At 38.1% G+C, this 25,296-nt stretch overlaps 1 protein-coding gene across 1 annotated transcript in view; it reads left to right on the top strand.

Annotated features, from left to right (window-relative positions):
* Positions 1–25,296, top strand: part of prkcaa (protein kinase C, alpha, a) — a 153,779-nt gene that overhangs the window by 108,441 nt on the left and 20,042 nt on the right. The window contains exons 9-14 of the mRNA XM_061722239.1: positions 6,836–6,979; positions 7,114–7,287; positions 9,260–9,351; positions 9,494–9,556; positions 9,856–9,994; positions 25,063–25,143. Of these exons, the coding sequence (XP_061578223.1) occupies positions 6,836–6,979; positions 7,114–7,287; positions 9,260–9,351; positions 9,494–9,556; positions 9,856–9,994; positions 25,063–25,143 (693 nt within the window). The remainder of the gene's footprint in view (positions 1–6,835; positions 6,980–7,113; positions 7,288–9,259; positions 9,352–9,493; positions 9,557–9,855; positions 9,995–25,062; positions 25,144–25,296) is intronic.

Raw genomic sequence — 25,296 nt, 5'->3', positions numbered from 1 at the left:
CTCAAATTATTGTACAACACTTAATCGATACCCAAACTTTCATGATTGTGAAGTACAGATTGTGTTTGTGAAAATCTGTTCGAGAGCCCACGACAGGCCTGTTTACAGGTTTGTGGTGTTATTTCTGAGATTTACTTTAAAAGCTAAAAACTTCTTTCATGCTCGTGTTGCTGCAGGCTGCAGCACCTCTCTGTCCTCTGTCTGATATGCTCAGATCTTTTCCTTTTACCCCCCCACCTTAAAAAGCTTTATCTGTTCATATTGGTAAGAAACAGTAGTGTAAGGCAGCTGCTGGTTGTTTGTTTGACGCCTCCCAAACTGGCCACTTGGCACCGTGCAAGTATGCTTTGCAGCGATGCACACAAATAACTAAAGAAAAGTCGACGCTACCACACGGGTGTTTCAAGCACTGAAGCAGTGTACTCTGTGGGAGGATATGACATCTCGTAGGATAACTTTGGCTCTTTTGTTTTTTCAAAGGACAGGGAATAATGCTTGAAGCACATTTGCACACTAGGAGCTACGAGACTCAGCAACAGGGTATTTAAGGTGAAATATTCATTCAGCTTTGCAGAAAAGTATCTCGTTACGTTGTAATCTGCGCACCACATAATCAGATTGCTAATACGTCTCCAGAATGAGTTCTTAGCATTTATCTGATTTCCTCGTGAATGTGTTTCATTATCAACATCAGCAAACTGATCAGATGTGTTATTTAGATCCAGCTATATGATTTAAAACAGCTCAGGAACAGCCATGCCACCGTGGCAGTGCTGTGTGTGGATTTCCCTGCAGGTGCTGTCTTGCATCTTCAGGTGTCTTATGCCATCCACTTGACTTTGCTGTGTATCTGTTCAACTCTCCGTGGCCTCTGGAAATCCTTTTTCCTTTCCCGCCTCAGAAGTCCCTCTGTGGTTCTCTCCTTTTTTCCCCTTAGCTTCCAGCTCCCTCCTGTGTCCTTGGTGAGACTTGAACTGTACATCCTGTGTCACGTGTTCATTTTAATGCAAGAGTTTCTCTCTTCCTTTCTCCACATCTTGCCCTGCTTTCAGGACTGCCAGATTAACTTTAATCTAAAGGTAGCCCTCTACCCTTTCATCTGATTTCTCCTCATCTGCTCTCGTTTTCTCTTCCGTTTCCTTTTTTTCCTCAACTTCTTGCGGTGACATATTCTTTCATTCATTATCATGTCTGATCATTTGTATGTGGCTCCATGTTGAGTTGATCCAGTTTACTAACAATATGTATATTCAAGGCATGGCCTGTGTAGTTGGAAAATGACTTGAAACGTAGGAAAACAATAAGTAGGCCTAATGTACAATATATGCAGTCGCTTCTGTTTTTTTGTACACAGCTTCGTTTTGATTTAACAGCTTCTGGTTCTTTAGAGTTGATCAGCAATTGTTAGTAAATCCCGATGCTGTCCTGACACTCCACTGTTTGCATTATATCTTTACATTTATCTGCATGTGTGTTCTTGGATCGTGTGTGTTTTGTCTGTGATACATGTTTATTGTCCTCATGCTGTGTGCTTATGTCATGATCTACACTGATCTTTTATAACTGTTTTTTGTTTGTAACTTAGTTTAAATGTATCTGTTTGACCTAAAATAACCTCACTGTAACCTTATCTCAAACTTCAAAAAGTTTGACGTATTGAAATTAGGGGGAAAAAAAAAATCCACTTTATCACCACAAGATGCCAGCATTGCACTGAAATGTGGTGCCACGATTGTAATGGTGTGTGTGTGTGTGTGTGTGTGTGTGTGTGTGTGTGTGTGTGTGTGTGTGTGTGTGTGTGTGTGTGTGTGTGTGTGTGTGTGTGTGTGTGTGTGTGTGTGTGTGTGTGTGTGTGTGTGTGTGTGTGCGTGTGTGTGTGTGTGTGTGTGTGTGCGTGTGTGTGTGTGTGTGTGTGTGTGTAATGATTTTCACTGTCATTTTATAGTTTTTTTTAGCTCGTTTTTTTAAATTTTCATGTGAAAATACATCTTATCTATAGAATAGAGACATCAAATACTTTTTACTTTATTTCATCCTTATCTGTATACTACTACACTGAGATTGTCATTTAAAGAAAATCAATGCAACTGAATTCACTGAAACTGAATTCAAACTTCTTTGCACCAGAGGCTGGGAAACAAGATTTAGTCTTATATTATGATAACTACTTCTTTATCCTATTTGTTTGTGCTGCTGTTCAACTATCTTTACAACTAACCCACCACTGTAGCTGAAGGTCAGATGTTGTGGCTTGCATCTATACACAAGTGTACAATGTGAGCGAGCCGCTTGGGCTCCCTTCTCCCTGTGGTTTCAGGACCAAGCAGGTGTGGAAGACTCTGATCAGGTGCGTCTGAGAGGAAGGAAGTAAGGCTGCTGTTTGATTGGTCTGGCCAGGCTGGTTTCCTTTGCTGAAGCTTACGGGTGTGCTGTGATGTGCTGCGGTCTGCTCTACTGTGCGTGTCTCTGCTGCTCTCGCCGTTAAAGAGCAGACAATGGAAATGCCATTAACCAAACTAAACCAGCATTAAATCTAAAATTAGTGTATAAATAATGTAAAAATTGCAACTTCAATTCAGAAGTAGTTAGAACAATATGGAAAAGGTAAACAAAGCTATGATTATTACATTTACTTTTAGTTATCTCTTATTAATTTGCATTCCGTATGAACCTAAGACATTCGATGTTTCTTCTCATCAACTTTATTACTTGAAAGGAATTCTGGTGCTGAGGATACAGAGCAATGAAGCATTTCAGGCGCTGTTTTGCCCTTGTCTTACAGTACAGGGTTGTCATTGTCGCATTCTCTCGTTTGAAAATTCTCCACACATTTTCTGTCATTTGTCTGTAATGTGGGCAAATTGTTGGTTTGAATTTTCTTTTTGAAAAATGCATGAACATCCTTGGAAAAGATGTCATCTTTAAGTCAGGATTGTTGCTCTGGTTTTTTGCATATATGACTTCTGCCTGGACTACTGATGCAACCCCATGTATTCACAGAGACGGTTTTTGGAGCCGTTGCTGACAATAGTCTTACACGGTGTCCATTTCTTAAAATGAATGTGTTGGACACTGATATGTCTGATGACGATGTTTCCATTACATGATAATCCATCCCAGATGCCCCCGAGCCCAGAGATATACATCAATGTCTCTGGACAAGGTTAATGTTAGGCTTCTTTTTTGCATTGTAAAGCTTAAAGTGAATTTCTTTTTTTAAATGTAAATCTGTATGATGGTGCTTAACAAAGCTATGCCAAAGTGATCCCTTGCCTAGTGTAGTTATTTCATTTATTGATGATTGACGGTACTTGGTACAGTTCTGTCCAAGTGACTGGAGAACAAGGGTGTCTAGCTTAGGCACGTGACATTGCCTTGTCCGTGCTGAAAAACCTCCAGATATTGTGCACTACAGAAGCACAAATACTAAGTCCCTTCTAGGGCTGGGCGATATGGACCAAAAGTCATATCTCGATATTTTCTAGCTAAATGGCGATACTCGATATATATCTCGATATTTTTTCTGTGCCTTAATTGGGGTTTCGCCCAAAGCATTATAGCATAGCATCTCTGTTAGCTTCATTTTTTTCTGAGGCAAACCCTTAAAAAAACAGTCAGTTTTAATACAAAGTCTCGTGCCAAATGTCACACAGGTACATTTATTAACAGAGGTCTGCACAATATCAAAATGTATAAAACAAATGAAATAAAAATAAACTTCCTGCATATATAGAATGAAAATGCTTCTTGAATAAAATAAAACAAATATCCCTTTCCTGCATAACAATTAAATTAAAATACACTGTGCAATTAATACAATGTAGACAGTAACAGGCAGACTTTTCCACTGAGGTTGACAGTTGTGCAAATAACAAAACATTTGTGCAAATCTCAAATAAAACATTCAAGTCAATTTGTCACAAAATAAGCTATATCAAAATCATTAAAAAAAAAAAAAATGTTTTTTTTTTTTTTTTTTTTTTTTTTTTTTTTTAAATCGATATAAACGATATTGTCTCGTACCATATCGTGTTTGAAAATATATCGATATATATTAAAATCTCGATATATCGCCCAGCCCTAGTCCCTTCCAATCTGTCTTTAAGCATCTTGGGTTCATACTGTCTGCAAAGTAATACAGTATTTTCATTAAAAAGGCCTTTAACAGGTTACTTATGGTGAAAGAGCAGGGAGGCCTTGAAAATGCTTAGATGAAGCTGTTTTTGACACTGAAATGTAACTTGACGTTTAGATCATTTGTCATACGCCTTCCTGAAGCCAAGCAGCCTTTTTTTTAGGTGTCATTTGGGTTTTTATGTGTGATATTGGTGCACAGCATGGTTTTGTACATGTAGTGTTTTCTGCCCTGGCTGAGAGTAAAACCTTGACATGGTGACGTAGGTTTTGTGTTTGAGTAAAAGTTCGCTTGATGTTTAGCAATCAGACAGCAAGAAAAGTGTGCACTTTCAAGCAAGCGCTGTTAAGCATTTTGCTCTGCTGGGAGATTGAGCATGATTTGGCATGAAAGAAATGCATAAATGAATATCTTTATTTATTTTTGACCTAAGAGACGTGTCTGCCCTGGACCTGCACGTAGGTGGAGAAGCCACAGTGTGGTAGCCTGTCCTTCATTAACTAAGCAGTTGTAGCATCTTTCTGCTGAGATCAAGTTCTGGTTGGAAGCTTATGTTGACTGGTAAAAAAACAGGAATGTATGCTGATAACTTGGTAATAATAATAAAATCAAAACAAATAATCCGGTATGTTAATATTGATATATTGGGGGTTTTCTTTAAATGAACAGATGATATTATATATATATATATATATATATATATATATATATATATATATATATATATATATATATATATATATATATATATATATATATATATATATATATATATATATATATATATTTTATTTATCCTTTATTTATTCAGGGAAGTCCCATTGAGATACAATATCTCTTCTGTCAGGGAGTCCTGGTCAAGATAGCAGCAAAAAAATAAATTCATGTATATATATAAATATATATGTATGTATATATATATATATATATATATATATATATATATATGTATGTATATATATATGTATATATATATATATATATATATATATATATATATATATATATATATATATATATATATATATATATATATATATATATATATATATATATACATATATATACAAACTTAAGTATCATAACATTTATATATAAAGTTATTTTATTTATCCACAGAAGTAGAATGAATTGATTCGTTGCTTGTCACATTTTCAAAAAGGATTTGGATGTTTAGAGCCATTTTCCCAGTTTAAGAGCCAGTTAACTCTTTTATTCAGCTGTCTATTTGGTTTTACAAAGGAATCTGAGCGTCACCTCTTCCCACATTACTCCATACCCCCTTTGTGTAATCCAGTAGTTGCACTGGCATTAGCAGCTACTGGATATACTGTATACCATGCTAACAGTTTGGCAGATTGTGGTTGGGGCTGAATGCCCCGTCCTTACTGCGGTTGATTTTAGAACAGAATCGAGGCTTTTCAATGTATGGTGAAAAAAAAACGAACCCAAACAAACAAATGTTTTGACTGTAGACTGCTTTATGGCACCACAAAGCCTCCCTGGGTTGTCCCCAACCATGCAAACCCATTTCCTCTAGGCTGAGAGGGACCGTGTGACTCTCCTGCACTTCCTGTCCAGTAGTTGGTGCCTTTACACAGTTTAATAATCAGTGATCTTGGAATCTGCAGCTCTTTAGTTAATTCCTCCAGGAGATATTGATGACTTGGGTAAATCAGCAACCCTCTTCCTCAGATGTCAACTCTCAGGCTTCCTATTGTCTTGTGTATTTATCAGTTCAGTTACAGTTTATGTTTAGTTTTGTGAACTGAGTTCATAGCGGATGTTTATATTTCTGTGTATAATTCTGTTCTGGTTTTTCCTGTTATATATGTATTGTATGTTGCATCATCCTTTTATACTAGTGAAAGGCTAGTTTGAAAGGCATCATTACAAGTCTAGCATTATTGTGATATTAACCTCCATGATGAGGGTCTGTAAACTTCTAACCAGAACTGTAACAGGTGATTTAGTTTGTGTTATGTTTGAAATAGACCTTCAGGTAAATTTAATATCAAGTGATGTCAAACTGTCAACTAAAATTGCACTTTAATAAATTTTAAATGATGTTCCCAGCATGTCACATTTATGTTTTTGTTACTCACTTTTTGTTTTTCGCAGGGTTTTCATACACTCATCACCATTTACCTTATCATAAGTTTTTCTGCTGCAGCATTAGCCAGTGCTGACGTTTAACTTTACATGGATGAAAATGACTAGTTAATATATCTTCAGCTTTTTGTTGTTCTTGAACATCAGAAGCTAGTAATGTTAGTAACTGCAGATACATGTCGGTGTATTACATACTAATTTATTCTTTATTAAATTGCATCTGTACGGAGCTGGTTTTTGCATCTGAGCCCCACGAGGACACTGTGGACTCATTTCACCCCATTACCTTTAAATTGTGCCTGTCAGTGGGTTTGTGGTGGCTGTGAATGAGCTAATAAACAGTGTAAGTGAGAGAGCACATTTAAAGGAAATAAGGATGTTTCATAGGAACTAAATTCCCACATATGTATCTGTATTATAATGGACATACTTAAAAAAAAAAAATTGAAATTGATGTGTTGGAATTTTGCTGCACAGGAATCAGTCACAAAAAAACACTGTTCTTCTGAAACCAACAGTCCGGGTTAAAGTTATGTGCTTTAAGATGTTTATCTGTTCAACACTTTGTCTTTTGTACCCTGAGTGCAGAAAGCCAAGCTAGGCCCGACGAAGAAGGTGATCACCGAAACGGACGATAGCCAATCCATCCAGCTTCCATCTAACAGCCTGGACCAGGTCAAACTCGGCGATTTCTCCTTCCTGGCTGTACTGGGAAAAGGTAGCTTTGGCAAGGTGAGTAAGCAGTAAAATACGTCTGAGTCTTTCTAGTAACAAACAGGAAACTGTATCTAGAAGCATGTTATACGTGCTTCTACACGTACATGGTGACACATCTTGCCGCTGTGTAACCCTTTGTCTCTTTCAAGGTCATGCTAGCTGAGATGAAGACCAGTGAGGAGCTGTATGCGATTAAGATCCTGAAGAAGGATGTGGTGATCCAGGACGATGATGTTGAATGTACAATGGTGGAGAAGAGAGTCCTGGCCAAACAAGACAAGCCACCCTTCCTCACACATCTCCACTCATGCTTCCAGACTGTGGTGGGTAAAACGCCTTTGGATGTTTAGCCAGACAAGTCACTTTAGGTCAGTCAGGTCACATTTATTCAAAAGGAGGCTTTTAGCTACATCTCTTAGTCATAGTGGTGTAGAGGGCAGTCGAGGACTTATGGGACCATTTCAGTTAAGGAAAAGAAACAGGGAAACAAACAAACCTTAATCACCAGGTTCCTTGAATAATCCTAATTTTCAAGTGGGGAAAAAAGAACAAACTCTCCAAAGATGGTATGTTGTATTTACCAGGATTTAAGGTAAATGTTCATCCCACCCCAAGTGAAACATTTTGGTTTAAATGCAGAATTCTCACAGAATTAAAAGTTGTGATATGATAATGACTGAATCAGCCTTTGTGGAAAGAATATCAAGACGGCTCAACATCATCATCATCAACATAATCATTCAGTCGTTGACCTTCAGGTTTTTCATTCGGGTGTCTGGATTTTTTTTTTTTTTTTAACGCTTTTGCAGACAACCAGCTACAACTGTCAGTGCTCTTGATCACTGATGGGCGTGAACATCATTTTTAGTTATTTTCACTGTTAACCAAGACTTTATCTGTGTGGCTAAACTGAGTGATCACAAGTTGGCAAATCATCAATTATGTCATTTATTCCACTGAAAGAAGATGTTTTTTTTGTCACTGGCATACAAGTTATTTTATATCTAGCACTTGGATGGGTCTCGCTCACTTTTAACAGTTCATTTGCTCTTGGTCTCTTGGTCTTGCATCAAATGCATGTGGAGCTAACTCTTACAGCATCACGTGTGTGAACCACACACTTGGTCATGCACGTGTGCATTCCTAGCATTCCTAGCTTATTAAAACAACCCCCCAAAAATGTTTGCCCCCCCCCCCACTGAAAAACAATTTCATCATCAACATCATCAACATCATCATCGTCATCGTAATTTGTCATTGCTATATGTTCACACTGCAGGTCACATACCTGCATTTTCTCCGACCAATCAGATCTTAAAATAAAATGTTCCAGTTGGGAACAAATTGTTGTGATTAGAATTACAGAGCTGTTAGCTGCTCTGTAGCATAAAAAAGTGCAGTTCAGACATCGAGTTAGTATTTCTTTTGATTGAAGTCTTGTAAAAGACCAACATCTGTGTGTGCAACAAAGTATTTATGTTCAGTTTAATTTTGTTTTTATTATTTTTTCACTGACTTGTGTCACTTTTCTGTTTACATTTTCTTCTAAAACATATATCCAGTCTAAAACATGTACAATCTGGGTTTTCTTTTTAAAAAAAAGTATAATTAGGTGAAATGCATAAATGATATACACATAATTTTAATTTTAAAACAGCATGTTCCCAACATCCATTAGAATGAAACTCAGTAGAAAGCATCTTTTTTTCTGCAACCCACTACTGAGTGAAAAGAAACATTTAATATTAGCAGTGTGGAGCTGTAGATAAGATGAAGTATACATTTGGCTCGAGGTGCTGTTATTGCAGTGCAGTGAGGGTCAGAGCCCTCCAACAACAGTGCCGAAAGCAGCATCGCTATAGGTAGTGACACTGTAAAACCTGGCGGTATGTTCTGTTTTGCTCCGAGGACGAGTCTGTTGCTATGCGGAGTGGTTGCTTTTGTTTTGTTTGTCAGAGACCAGCAAACACACCCAGATTGGGGTCAGGCCAAACTTGTCATGGGCAGTAAGGGACCTGCACTTTCAAACACAGACAATATTTTCTGACAGAAGCCTGTGTTGTGTGCTTTCTTTTCTCTGTGAAGCGGCTTGTTGTGGGCTATTTAGGTCACCTTGTCATGGAAAGTGTAGCAGTAAAGATGAAACCGTTCAGACAGCAAGGTTAGATTTCGCTTCAGTATATACTCTTTGTTTGGAGCTTTGTTGGCAAACACAGTTATTGAAATGTGCTGAGTTTACTCTTTTTAGGTCTAATACATTTTAAATAATAAAGATTTGTCTGCGTTTGACTGCAGGACCGCCTGTACTTTGTCATGGAGTATGTGAACGGGGGAGACCTGATGTACCATATTCAACAAGTGGGCAAGTTCAAGGAGCCTCAGGCGGTGTAAGATGCATCACTTTATCAGCAATTGCTAATTTTATTTTGAGTGGTTTTCCACAGACCACATAATAAAGCCCACTTTTGTTTCAGCAAAGACAACGTTTTCTTGTGTTGTAATTCTGTAATTTTGTGACCTTTTTTTCAGATTCTATGCAGCAGAGATTGCTGTCGGCCTCTTTTTCCTTCACACTAATGGAATCATTTACAGGTGCGTAGATAACTGTGCGCCCTGCAACAAATATGGAATTTACTTCTCGAGTAATAAACTAAAACTAATAGTATTAATACCCATTTTTCTGTAACTGATTTTATGCAGTAATAATGATTGTTACATTGTGCTATTTATTAATAAACCAGGTGATTTGAACGGACTAAATCGACACCTATTAAGAGAAATATTGGTGAATTTGACGTAAATAGTGTCAATGTCAGCTAAACTGGATTTACTTTTTGAAAACACCATGTGACACCGTAAAGGCTGTTTCCAACATTCCTCTGCCTCCTCAGGGATCTGAAGTTGGACAACGTTATGCTGGATGCTGAGGGGCACATTAAGATCGCTGACTTTGGCATGTGTAAAGAGAACATCTCTGAAGGAGTGACGACACGGACCTTCTGTGGCACCCCAGACTACATAGCTCCAGAGGTCAGTAAGGGGAAACGTGTAAATGTGTGTGTGTTTGTGTGTGTTGTGATGCACGAAGTCGTTCCTGTCACTGTCTACTGTCAACTGGTCAGCCTTGTGCTCCACATTGAGGTCACTGCCTCAGGAAAGCCTGGCTCACGCAACCAAACACACAAGCCTTCCCTCGTGACGTAAACGTATAAGTCAAACAGAAACGCACTGTCGGTTGACAAACCCAAACCTAACCTAAACATACAGGCTGTGGTCTTTGTGCTGCTGGTCAGTGCTGTTATATGGACAGGGTTGACCTCTAATGGAGTATATTTGTTTTTGGTTTTCTGGGAACTTTGTTAAAATTGAGACATACATTTTCTTTGAACATTTGACCATACTATTTGAGAACACAGAAGCAGTCGTTTTATCAAGATAACACGTTTCTTGGCATCCACATATATAGATAAAATCCCTGCTAAAAGATGACCTTTCATGTTTAACAAATAAAATGTTCAAGCTGAACAAAATGACATCAGTCCCGCTCACCAACACGAGGCTCACCAGCATATTAAGGCTATATGCCCATTTCTGAATCATTGTCCACCTGATTGTCTCTGCCTGTTTAAATGACAGACTTTTTAACAGTGAACAACAATGACGTTACGGTGGCATTAATTCATAACCGAGTTCAGTGCAAAGTCCAACATTACTGACTGAGCGATAAATTCCCCTGTTGATGGCCGGAGGATTGTTTAAGAGTCATTGTCATTAGAATATATTGTATTCAAAAAAGAATCCATCTGATGATTTTTTTTCTGCCATTGCAAAGATAAAGGAAACTTACACGTCAGAAGCTGAGGAAAGAGCGTCATTATTTAATTTAGCTGAAATGACAAAATTACTGAAAAGCAAAGCCCAGCCAGAATGCCAACACTGGCAAAATGTTTATATGCTGTGTTTTCAAAGCACATCACTGCAGCCCTGTGAGGACACGGACAAACATCTATTTCCTAGGTGACGATAAAAATGTTCTTGGAAAAAGACTATATGTACAACAAGAATCACCAAAAGATGCTTCTGGTCCAATGTCAACTTGTTAGTATTTGTTATTTTTGTGATGGGCAACCGGATAATTACTCATGATCTAATACTTTTTCTATGTACATTAATCTGTTAATTTATCCCTCGTAATAACAGCCAGTTTACAGGACAGGTCTCATCATAGTTTACAGTATATGGACTATTTTATTTTGTTAAATTCTCAACATTTCCACTTAGTTGGCTTCTTTTACATGGTGGGCTGTTATTGACTCCCTAACAACTCTCTCTGATAGATTTAGAGGTTAATTCCACTCCACAGACGAACATGCGGTGGGTGTTCAGGGTAAGACTGACACTAGTGAGCCAACCAGGGTGACACCACAAGCAGCTCGAGCCAGAGTTTCCATTGTGCTGTTGAGCCGCTCTACAGATTATTTTTGTTGCAGACAGCTATTTAATATGTAGTAATACTGTTAACGGCATTATATATTATATATCTATATGCACGTACAGATTTTTATCCGAACACGGGAAACAAATCACTTTCTCAGTCTGCGCGTGCGTGCGTGCGTGCGTGCGTGCGTGCGTGCGTGCGTGCGTGCGTGCGTGCGTGCGTGCGTGCGTGCGTGCGTGCGTGCGTGCGTGCGTGCGTGCGTGCGTGCGTGCGTGCGTGTGTGGTCTCGCACTGGGGACAGTTTTAGAGATAATCAAGGGATGTTGGTCTTAAAACCCCACCTCAAACTAAAAAATATAATGGATGACTTTCACCTCAATGGTCAGACACCTGATTTGTATAATAAGTCACTTTCATTTTTTAGAGTACTATGTTATTATTGCACACTTTTTTTTCTCTTTACCTTTCTTGGGATATCACCAAGAAACTGTATATAAGGAGCTCCGCCTCTCCCTCCCCCTTCCAGTAGAAGATAATTAAATCTGTTTAATCTTTAATCAATTTCCCACCGACTAACCTCATTGATTAGAAGGAAACAATAATAAGCCGTCGACCATGACAAATGTAGAAATGCTCTAAAAACCCTAGAAACTATTGTTTCTATCGGAAACTTTTCACTAGTGTTTAAAACTGCTGAGTAAAACTTTTTGAACCCCAGGCAAGGAACGCACTACAGTTTTTGTAAATTTTATATAAAAAAAGTAGACATCTTAGACATCTGTATCAGGTTATTTGACTCATCCCTATTTCAAAGTTGTTCTTCATTTTACAACCTCTGTGACAACTTTTAATTCAAGGTGTTTTATTGAATATCACCTACTGTATGAGGTTGATCCACGTTTCCTGTGATGAGGCACACTCAGACTTTAGTTTGGTCTCACTGTGGCACCGCAAGTTCATCTGCATCACTATGAAGTTCCCATTAAATAAAAATAAAACACGCAGACTCACAAGGGACATCTGGCAGTCAGTCGCAGCCAAATAAAAGCAGATATTTCTTTCATTACTTCCAGACTGCTTTCTCAGTTCTCCGCTCAGGCTCACAATTAACACATCACGCATGAACACATGCCACACAGACATGCTTTCAACCCAGTCAGGAAACGGTGCTAATCACCCCTTGTTGTTCTTGTTTGAAAGCATAATGTCCACAATTATTTGAAACACTATGCAGAAATGCAGAAATTAAACAACAACGTTTAAGTTAAATTAGCAGAACAGTTTAACAGACACTTTCCTGTAGTGTTTAATGTTCCATATTAGGATTTCCCCACTCCTATTTAAACCCGTTATTGCATTGTGCGTGATTAAATAAGTCATCCTAGCTACAGGACAAATTGATATTTCTCTTTCCTGAGGTCAGCCTTACATATATTACTTATGTTATTTTGAACAAACAAGTTGGACCATAGCATACTGTAGCCATATGCCTACATATACTGTTTCTATATGTTTTGGTCCTGTGTGATTCCTTCTTCATTTTTTTCATTAATTTCTAATTGTCTTGGGAAATTTGATAACCTTTGGTCTTTACAGTTTGAGTTTGAGTTTGAGTTTAGAGTTTAGAGTTTATTTACAAATAATTAAAAAACAAAAATACAGATAATAATCAATCAATTGAGGTTTGTAAAATGGGACTCCCCAGAAACTACTGTAGCTTATGAATAGGGGCCCAGTCCATTTGCGGTGTCCTGTGTACCACACACACACATCCTTTCAAAAGCAGAAGTAGATTGCTGTAGCAACTGACACTTGTGAGTTTTGCAAAACTGACAAATGTTACTTTTAAAATGTTGATTTTTCACGCTTGTGCTTAAAAATCTGACATTGATTTGGTGTTACACTAGATTATGAATCATGATGATCTCAGTAGCATCGGTCAGCAGTTGTATACTGTAAGTAAACTGATATAAAGTAAACACTTTAACTAAGATTATATTAAGTTATAGTAGATGAGAATAAATATTCGATTACCTGCTATTGTTAACCCTCTCTGCACCATGAGTTTCATGTACTTTCTTATATTGCCGTGGGATGAGACATTATTTAATGCTGTTTTTAGCTTCTTGTTTTTTCCGCTGTCCACACACTCCTGTTCACATGATCATTTATAAGTGATGGGATACGTTTCTATGTAGCAGAGCGTCTTTGATTGTCAGCACACATATGACAGAATGCAGTAACGTTCCTGCTGTCGGCCACACACACACACACACACACACACACAGGTTCAAGCACACAGCTTTGCTGACCTATATAGCCAGTCATGTGAGTCTGACACACAGAGACAGATAGAAAAGAAGAGGGAGGAGGGAACTAACTGATGATGAAAATAAAGGAACTATAAGGTGGTGACAGACGTAATCAGACACTATAGAATGAAAGACAGCGAGGTTTAAGATGAGGACGGGTGGCTTCATGATGGCTCTGCCTGTCATTTCAGGAGAGCATTTGAGGGTACAAAGCTGTCCCACGGGAACGATTTTGCTCCCTGCTCTAGTTGTTTCCGACTGCATTATGGCATCTGCAGGTACAGGTGGTATTACCTTATAGACTCAAAGAAAAATTATAATGCCAGGATGATGAAATGTCAATTCAGTAATTTATGGGTTCCCACTTTTAAGACTGAGGGGGTGATCCATAAACTTAAGACATTAATAAAGGGTTTAGCCCACAAATCCATGTGTACCATGGGATTTTCCATAGCAACTACACACCAAGTTACTGTTTCAAATGTAGTGTATTACTAGGCTCACATGTTCATTACCCTACGAAAAGATTGTGTCCAATGTCCGAGATTTTATTTATTTTTTAAAATACTATTTCACTCATATAGTGTGAACAGTGGTACATTTTAGAGCATGACGCATCGATGGCTCTTATTGGCAGCCAGGAGGAAAGTGAAATTTATGAGGGAGGGAAGTGGAGCAAAACACAACTAACCAGCAGTGCAGATGGCCCGACTTCTACAGACTACTAAAAAGAAAAAGAAAGAACAAGAGAGAGGGAGAAAGACAGCTGTCAGCAGACAGATTCATGAGTTCACGTTACAACGTAATGGTTTTATCTGGAAAGTGTACAGCATCTGCTCTTTTGCCAGGGTCATCTTATGGGAAGAGATGCCTAATGCTACTATGCTGCCAAGCAAGGTGCAAAGCAGGCAGGAAAGTCTGCACTAAGAAAAGCAAGGCCTGAACCAGAGGCTGCTAACAACCCAACAGAGCACTGTTTGTGAGACTGTGTGACATGTTTTTTAAAGTGCTATAAAGGTTAGATATGTTATTTTGCACAGATATGAACAGGGGTATGTTATGTTCTGAGATTTTGGCTCACTCCTTACTATATATTGAGGGCAAAACGTTTCAAAAAATGAGTTGTCACCTGCCCACGAGCTTTATTTCCAATTTAAAAATCTTTGCAAATGACTGAGCAGCCAGAACTGTTTGTTCTTATAAAATGACTTCATCTTTGGTTGAGAAGTAAGTGAGAGCAGAGAAAAAGTCATAGGAGAGGGAAGGTGAGAAAAGGAGCAGGAAACTGTAAATGAGGCAAATCCAGAGTATGAAGATGATGTCATCCTTGACAAGCAAAAATAATTTATTAACTACACTGTAAGCCTATAAAGTATTATAATACTACAGGCAAGAAGTATGTAAACTAAAGAAATGTTTTTGTGTTATTATATAATAAGGTAAAATTCTTCAGCTCTTAATTGTAAATTCAGAACTCTGCTTTGAATGTCTAAAAATTACATTTTATTTAGATTTTACTGTTTACTTAGTTTTCTTATTATTTTGTTCTTACATTAATTTCTGTGTATGCATATGACATGTATGATATACAATGCCCATGTCAAAGATAATGCAAATTAATTTAACGGGAATAGTGTTTGATGTCTTTTCAAATTCCCGTATCCCGTACGCAGCTTAAAACACTGTTTTGGCTGAATTGTCTCAGCTAGTGATGCTTTTATGCATCATATTATATTAATAAAAAGCATAAACTCAAGCTTGATTATATTGCCTGGAGGACATGCAGTCACCTGTTCAGTTACTTTCAAATTGAAGATCTGCTGCACCACCTATTTAGCAACAAGTTTTCTACTGTCCCTCAGAGTCTTGCTTGTTGCACAACTAAATGTCAGCTTTTGCTTTTCGCAAGTATGGTCTAGCGTTTCTGAGCTCGCAGATCCTTCTCCACCTTTAAAATAGAGCTCCTTTTCAGCCAGTAATGCAACACAGTCTGTGCCGTGTGAGGATCTGAGATGATCTTTGCTCTGACACCAGTAGGATTGGTCACGTTCAACCAATAATGCAAAACGTAGGAGAAAAGGTGAATAAATGCAATCCTTTTATTTTTCTTATCACTAAAGTAACAATATTGTGTAAAGAGTTTTATTTGAAAATGTAGCTAAGTAACTATTTGCTTCTCATCAGCACTAAGTCAAGCAAATAATTTTTTAACAAACTTTTGTGTTTCTTTGTGTAAAGCCCTCTCTGTTATTGTGGAAGTGATACTAAATTCTGGAGGAGCGCTTTAATAACAAAGTTATTCATCTTCCTGTCTAAAAACACTGATGTAAACCCCAAGACTCTTCATTAATATTGGCAGTGATAGAAATCGACCACAAATGGCGTGCACAGTACTGAGAAATACTTTCAAAAAGAGGCTGCTCAAGTATGGCCTGATGCACACCAACGTGCTTCGCGGCGCACACATCCCTCACAGGGATCCAGCAGCTACAGTGAGGCACATATTCACATAGCGCCCTCTAACACCTGCTGCTTAGAGCGCCGGTGTTGTCCATTATTGCTGAACAATACGCTTATTGTTTCGGCTTTTGGGGAAGATCAAGGGGTTACGAGAGCATAAGTTGGTACTTGTGTGCTTGTTTGTGCATCTGTGGTGATGAAAGTAGCTTTGAATAGCTAGCAGTATGATCCAGAACTGTCATGTAGCATTAGTGTTAATGGATGAGAGATGTCTGCAGCAATGCCCGTGCAGATACGCACACAAACCACACATAAAGCACATGTAGAAACACAGACTGTGTAAGCCACAAGCATAAACAAACACACATATGCTGACAAAATCAAAATAAACACAAAATGAATCTAAGCCCTCGTAAGAAAGCTCAGCATCCCCTCTTTTCCTCCCCTCCCTCAGTCGTGGACAAATTCATGCATTCACGTACAAACACAGACACACACAAGCCCATACACAAACCGTGGTGAATCAGATCTACTGACCACAGGCTCAAACTATAAAATAATAACAAAACAATATAACAAGACCCCAGAATCTCAGGAACAACCGTCTCGGTAACTGATAACCTTCAGAAAGAAAGGGTTTTTTATTCATCCAAGATAACAATGGAAACAAAAATCTCTATGCATAATAACCAGAGTGAGTAAAAATAAGATCTACATTCAGAGTGCTGGTTGAGAATACAAAGATCACCATGCCTGCAACTGTTTGTGTCCGCAAACGTTGTTCCAAACAGGCAATGAGTGGCAAGGGCACCAAGTCAGTGCAGAGTCACATTAGCACAGGGCTGTGCAGGATGGCCACACTGATCTAATCTCTGTGGTGCTGAACTCTAACTGTCCTCTGCATTGTTTTGTCTTTCTGGCCTGATATCACTGACTCTGAATCCACTGCCTCCATCTGAGTCCCTTTACTCTTTGTCTTGCTCTTTTTTTTCAATTTCAATGCAGAAAAAACATGTTTTTACTTATTTAAGAAACCTGTAATGATAACTTCTTTCTAGGTTGTAATGCTGCAGATCTTTTTTTTTTTCCATAGTGTTGGTCAACTTAACTCACTTTTGAGATCAGCCATTTTTGTCTCCATTTTCTTCGGCTGAAATTTGTGGGTGTTTCAGAGTTGATGAAAATGTTTTACAACATTTATCTTTTATGTTATCTGTTATCTTCACAACATATAATAACCTTTAAAACACATGGTTTGAATATAAGAAAAACATTTGAAATATAACATTTGTCTTAAATTGTCAGTTGGTGGCAATTTTATATATTTACTCAAATTATGTTTCTGAAAATGTCCCTGGGTTAATTTAATCAGTTTAATTTGCTGTCTTTATTCTAAAAGGAGAAAAAAAGGGAGTGATGTGAATGCACTTTGAACGTGGCCTTTGTCTGCAGATTGATTTATTAGAGCAACAAACAACAAAATGACCCACAATTAAGGAAATTATTCACATGCAAATCTTAAAAAAGGGGTTTTGAAGCAATCCATAGCCTGGGTACCACAATGCAAGTTACCATCAGTATTATTCCCCATAAAGAAGTTTTATGAGAGAGTTTTGTCCAAGGAGATGCATTTTTCGTATACAATTTTGTATCAAACTATTTTTATTTCACCTGTTGAATGTTTTATTGGACAGAAAAACCTGAAATTATCAGTCTTTGCCACCGGCTGTACCTTGCTGGTCCCCTTTGTGCCTGGAGCCCACTGACAGACAAAAATAAATATAAATGAGATGTGTTTCACTATTTCACCCCGTCTGAAATATTTTTCTCAGCTTCAGGTTGAGGATGCATCCCTACACCTCCTTCTATGGTGCTCCCTGGGCAGGGATTTATGCTAATTAATGAACAGCGTAGTGTGCAGCCAGTTTACGCTCAACCACAATTGAAATTTATGTACATCCACTCTTATGATCAAATCCAAGTGGATCCAAACAAACAGGTCTGGTGTGAGTGTAGACTTTTTTGTGTTCAACTTTTATGCTAGATTTTGTGGAAATGATTGAACAGTCATTCAGTATATCAATTTGTACCTTGATATGTTGCAGAACAACACAAAGTTTCTTGTGCGAGAACTGACAGATTCCAGACAGACTACGTACTAGGTGTCTCTTTTTTCTCTGATTTCCATAAATTGGAAATATGTTTTACACATCAAAATATGCCCTTCATCTGGTCTTTCATGCCATATTTTCCTCTTAGTTTTTTTCTCCCTCTCTCCGCCTCCCCCTTTCTTTTACATTCTCGTTACACAAGCTGACGTGAGGCTGCAGATCTCCTCGCTACATTGACCTGATGTGTCTAAACGCTATCCATGCTTAAATTCTCTGTTGCACACAGTTTTGCAGCAGAGAGCATAAGGTCAAATCTCTGTTACAAATGTCCCATGTCACAATGTAGGTCTACAAGGACACGCTATCAAGCATTAACCTACTTCATCCTTTTATTATGAAACATTTTCCTCTTAGGAAATCAGTGGCATATGAAAATGCTCGTCTCGGCTCATTAAAGATGCATCACGTCTAAACAGTTCAAAGTTGTTTTAACCGTCTCTGTTGTATCAAATCTATTTTGGTTCTGAAGTGAAGAAATCTGGTTAAGTGATTTCTGTTTCTTCTCACTTAAGTTAAGGATTCACCCCCTCTCATACTCGTACAAAGTATTTCAGCAGCTGAAGAGTAAATCCTACATGACAATAAGTCTTTAAAGCATTGGGCTGACTTTTTTGTCAGTTGTCGGGTTAGACAGAAGGTCAGCATAACTCCTGCGGGGAGAAGGATTTGAAGAGGCAAGCGCAGGGATTTCACTCGGAGGTTTCCTTCGTCATGAAGTCTTTGACCCTTAAGGTAATTAAAAACATTGAAGCATGATAAAGAAAAGGGACATTTCCTTACTGCCTTCTGCACAAAGCACTGAAGAAAAGAAACTATTTAAGTTTAGCTGCTCTTACCTTCTCAGACCATGCAAAGGGAATGGACAGCTATGGATTAAACTATTTTTATGTATGTATCATAATTAACATTGTGCTGACATTTTTAATCTTATTCATGTTAATATGGTCTTTAAAGTGAACATCGGATGACCATTTTCTCCTATCTAGAGTACTTCTACATGCATCATACATCCTAATAATTTATAATTATGAGTACTTTCGAAACAATAAAGCAGTGCATCATGAGAATGCAACTTCCTTGAAATCAAGATCTTCAACGTTTTCTGCTTGGTCGAATGTCATCAGGCTTAAACTTTCCATTATTTGCCAAATATTTCCATCTTTCCATGAGAGGTTGGGGTGCCTCATTAATATAATAACACTTGTTGCTGCCGATAGCAACCTTGCCACGACACTCGACAGGAACACCAAGCTACAACCCCGATTCCAAGGAAGTGGCTACATGTGTAAAATGTTAAAAACAGAATGCAATGATTTGCATATCTCATAAATCTATATTTTATTCCCAACATCCATAAACGGCATATGAGATGTTGAAACTGAGACAATTTTGCATTTCATAGAAAATATTTGCTCATCATGAATTTGATGGCAGGAAGGCATTTTATAAAAAGTTTTGACTAAAGCAGAAAAAGGCTGGAAAGGTAATTGAAACAAATCAAAAGCAAATGGAGTAACATATGACAACCAATTAGGTTAATTGTCAACAGGTACTGTATATAACATGACTGGTTATAAAAGGAGCGGCCTCTTAGATGTAAAGTTGGACTGAGGCTTACCGATTAGCAACAAACTGCATCAAAAAATTGTCGAAAGATTTCAGGACAATGTTCCACAATGTAAAATTGGGAAGACTTTAAAGATCCCATCATCTGCGGTGTATATCATCATCAGAACATTCAGAGAATCAGGAGGAATTTCTCTGTGCAAGGGACAGGGATGAAGGTCAAAACCGGATGCTGGTTTTCTTCGGGCTTCCAGGGGGCATTGCATTAAAAACAGGCATGATTCTCTACTGGAGATTACTTAATGGGCTCAGGAACACTTCCACAGATAACTAGCTATAAACACAGCGTGTAATGCAATTTACTAATTCAGTTAACAGTTCTGTCATGCAAAGACGAAGCCATATGTGAGCGTGATCCAGAAACGCTACCATCTTCTCTGGACCAAAGCTCATTTCAAATCTGGTCTGAGGCCAAATGGAAACTGTTCCATGGTCACATAACTCAAAATTTGAAATTCTGTTTGGAAACCATGGTAGCCATGTCCTGTGGCCTGCAGCGCAGAGGGACCATCTAGCCTGTTTCAGCACTTAGTTCAAAAGCCTCCATCTCTAATGGGATGACTTGCATTAGTGCCAGTGGCGCAGGGAGCTTACACATCTGGAAAGGCATCCATGCTGAAAAGTACATAGAGGTTTTAGAGCAGTATATTTTAATTAATGTAAGCAATGTTTTCGGTGGAATTTAACTGAATGTAATTGAATTAAATCAAACTGAATCGAATCAAAACAAATGGAATTTAATCGAATAGAAAAGTATAGAATAGAATAAAATATGTTCCAATCCAGATCATCTCTTTTGGGGAAGCCTTGCATATTTCATCAAGACAATGCTAAACCACACACTCCATCTATCACAACAGCTTTGCAGAAGAGTCAGTGCTGAGCTGACCTGCTTGAAATCCACACCGTTCACCAATAGAAAACATTTGGCCATCATGAAACAAAAAATTCAGCAAAGAAGGCCTAGGAACGGTATCTAAATATTGTCACGATATGTACAAATTAGAAATGATGAAAGGTTTAATAGCACAGATAATAAAAAATATTCCATGTAAATAAGAGCTTACAAGTAATTCCTGCCTTTTATTTCAAATATTTTGAATGTAAAATAATGTGAATTAAGATGCAGTACAATTGCTAATTTTTATCTCCAAGCCAATTTCCCAGCTCTTTTAGTTTGGTGTTCAACTTTATTCAGTAAAAATAAAGGAATAAATACTGCATGACTTCACCCACTCTGTCAAATACAGATCACGAGTCCACAGGAGATCAGAGGGGAATCTACTTTACTACTTATTAATAATTGATGTGTTTTTTTTGTATTGACTCTGCTTTCATACTGAAGTAGTGCCAATCACTTTCTTTGACCCTCCAAATCACAGGCATGAAGCCTTACTTTCAGTTTGTCTCAGTCAGTCAGAGGGGAATTATAGTGATTACATTTGACAAATAAAGCAAATAAAAAGTAAAAACAAAAAAAAGACAAGATCCAACATCCTTTGTGTAGAATTTTGGATTAAAGGTATTTCAATACCAAACATGTATAATTAGTTTCATAATTCATGTTTTGTCTCACTAACATAGTTTAATTTGGTAATATGTGGTTGCTACTGCAGTTTATGTTTGAAACATAGTGCAAAAAAAAAGAAGTGAGATCAGTAGTCTTGCGTATCCTCTCACAATACGACTGAGGATACCAAGTGATAAAGTGTTGCTTTTCTGTCACATTGTACTTCTTCTGTACTTCTCCATACATGCACTCCTGGGGGTAGGTCAGGACTGCAGCACCCTTACACGCTTCTTCCTCAGCCACGCCTTTGCAGTATATGCAGAATGTAGTGTTTCATTGTCTAGTTGGAAAAGAAATAAACAAAAATAGTCACAAATCCTTCATGCATGAAGTTAAAACATTAAATATTAACACATGTCTAGTGTGCAGTCCAAGATCCTGCAGCGTCAGTCTGCACTGCTGACACCTTCTTCATGCAGGCTGTTCCTTCTAAAGTAGCACCAGTTTCTCTCTGCTGTGTCACAGCTCAGTTCTCTATTAATCCAAAACGGCTATCATCTGCCTGAGCAGAGTGAGGCTGCTTCAGCGAACAGTTCATCCTGGGAGTCAGCCTCTGTTTCAGGATGTTTGTTTTAATGTGGTAGCAGCCAAACAGGACAAATAAAACACCCCTTATCTCTATGATCGGTGAATCTGTGAGAAAATCAGTATTTGAAGAGGAGACTTGGGCATTAGGATAAGATGGGAAAGCTTGTTCAATATTGGTATGTTGTTTACATGTAGTTGACCATTTGAAGAAATCGTATCCGCCAGAGATAAGGGTGGCTGGTTTGAGTAAATAGCCTCTCAGCCTCACGGGAAGCATATAAATTGTCATCCGAAGAAGACATGAAAGACTAAAGAAAGCATTGAATGTGTGCCATGACAACACTTTCTTCTAGTATGACTTTCACAGTCATATTCAAATACGCATGAATACACGTGAATGCAAATTTGTAGAAATGTCTGCCTTTCAGCATGATAATGAACCGCATGTCCAGCTGGCTCCAGTCAGCCCTGAGGAGAGTTTAATGCGCGTTTGTCTATCTGTGTGCATGTGTGCGCATATTGAGCTCCCATGGGGAAAGCAGAGGTCAGGTGTGATGTAGTACAAGTTGTCACACACAAAGTACATCCGCTTCCACACAGGTCAGTACATTTTTGTGTATCCATGGAATATGATGTGCGTCTAGTCGTGCTGGCTTGTTCATGAGTCTGAGTTACTAAACTAGATGATTGTCTCAGGGCTGCATGTGTGCAGCTGAGGTCAGATGTTACTCAGAAGAAGACCTAAAGCAGTGTATGACACTAGTGATGTAACACACCTAAAGTTGTTTGTGTATAATGGTCAAAGTATTTTGGTGCATTACTTGTGTATGTACAAAAATATTCGTGCATTAATGTGTCTTAAAAAAATGTGCTTCTGTGGTATAAAGGAGCTGAAATTGCGTGTTTGCGCATGGTTGCATAAATGAGTATGAAACGTAAATACATTATGTGTCGTGAGAGTTGGTGATTTGGGTCAAGATAGATGAGAGCATTAACCTTGGCCAGTGTCAGCGTAACCTACAGGAAATGTTTTCAACGCCAGTGAAAATGTCACGGTTGACAGACGCTTCTTGGCAGTTTATGTTATCCTTTTTTCTTGGGTATGACTAGTTCAAACATATAAAGAATACAGACAATATTAAAATCCAAATGTCAGTCACTCAAAAGTGAAAAGCAAACTATCAGCAGATCACTTGTGAGTGACTTTTTTGCAGTTCTGCACAAGTAGTTTTCTGTGATGTGAATCGCCACGACAGCCTTTCTAATGTGCAAACACAAGCCACTGGGACTTAAACTTACTGCTGTTTGCAAATGTAAGAATTGTTTTTTAACCTCAGTTGCAGCTTTCTCTTCTGAATGTATGTTAAGTGAATCTTGTCTTTGACTTATTTACTCTTTTTCCCACACACCAAACATTTCCCTGCTGTTAGAAATGTTAAGCTTCGTGTCATCTATGGTCAGCCATGAACATTTGAATGTTACAGATGCTTTAGGGAAAATGCGCTTTAACGTTCTGTCAGTATGTCACGTACATGTTTTCTTTCATGCTTGTCTAAGTTTAATCACTAAATGAAGGGAAAAAATCTGGGATTTTTTTAGTTTTTTAAATGGGATTTTTTAAGCTGCTTTTTTTTCTTTATTTTTTATTTTTTAATTAAAATGTAATATTATCTTTTTAGTATTTTACCTGACATTTACCGTAATATTGCAAAGCTCAAAGCTGCTACAAATGCCCAGAAATGTAGTGGCAGCAGTTGGTGGAATATATTTCCATGATTCCAAGAGCCTCAGAGAGCGTATGACAGACACCCAAGAAAACTGTAGATTGTATTCAACATGATGGTCTCCGTACTTATTTGAAGACCTGGCCACAAATATGACTTTTCTGGAAGGTAAAGATTCAAATGTCAAAGTAGCAGCATACATGTTATAACTGAAAAAGGGGATAGTAGGGGACGGTATAGATGAATCACATACTGAAATATTTAGAGGAGAAGGATTCAAGAATGATTCATGGCAAAAGTCTTGTGCAAACCAAAACCCACAAACGTTGCCTGTTGCCGTCTAATCTGAAAAAACACATAATGTGAAAGTGTTTTTTCAGTTGTTCTTATTAGGTTTTTTAAATGATTGGATGTAAGTGGTTTTACAACTGTAGCAAAGCTGCAAGACCTTTGGTCAGTTCAGACTTGATTATTGCTCGGGGGTCATGTTCTGGGTCTCTGGAAAGCGCAGAGAGAAAACTTATGTTGTAATAGACGCTATATAGATAAGATTTAATTGAAATTGATTTGTGTTATTGTAAACTTGCAGTATGTCTAGGGAATTTGTTCCCTGTAGCAGCACTGTGCAGGTTAAACAAAGACTTCCCTGCTATTGTGTCTGAGAGTTTTAGTTTTGCTGTGTTATCGAAGGATTTATTTACCATTGATGGCAAAAAATAGTTCTTACTTTTGACTTTTGTACTTTTAAGACTCCCTTAAGACTTCCTTACTTTCACTTGAGTGAAGAAGGTAAATCAGTACTTCTACGTTTCTTTTTCACCCAGGTATCTGTACTTCTACTTATTTTTTGCCACCTCTGTTGTAAATCCTGACAGGGCTCAACGTTTTGTCAGCAATTAACATTCTTAAAATACATTGGGCTCTTAAAAAGATTGATACGTCCGTAAGGGAAAAAAGTGATCTACAGTTAAAATTTCCGTCAGTTTATGTACTCGTATTATTCACCAACATTTCTCTAAACTCCTGCCTCAACTCTATTAAAATTGATTCACCCTGTGTTCAAACACCGAACCCTGGACAGCTCAGCCAATTTAAAGAGGCTCTCGCCCTCGTGCAAGCAGCGCAGGCTTGAATCCCGGCCTGTCACTCTGTAATGCGTGTCTCCCCCTCCTTCTCTAGTTACTTTCCCAATACAAAACAACAACATTTTTCTGTTGCATTTGTAGTTTGAGTTGAGTCCTAAACTGTTGTTCCTTTCCCCACCCACAGATCATTGCGTATCAGCCGTACGGGCGCTCCGTCGACTGGTGGGCGTATGGAGTTCTACTCTATGAAATGTTGGCTGGACAGGTGACGCTTGCACAAAACACAAAATGATTCTTCTTAAGTAACCACTTGCAGCAGGTTATGTGCCACCTTCACACAGAATAGTTTGGTTTCCCATCTACCATTGTTACGATTTTTGTTGCATTGTTGCAGAAATGTTGTTAACTTCAATTCACC

The sequence above is a fragment of the Cololabis saira genome, chromosome 1, assembly GCF_033807715.1.
Source record: "Cololabis saira isolate AMF1-May2022 chromosome 1, fColSai1.1, whole genome shotgun sequence".
Classification (NCBI taxonomy): domain Eukaryota; kingdom Metazoa; phylum Chordata; class Actinopteri; order Beloniformes; family Belonidae; genus Cololabis; species Cololabis saira.
Note: the sequence above shows the minus strand (reverse complement) of the source record. Positions and strands in the feature narration are given on the sequence as shown.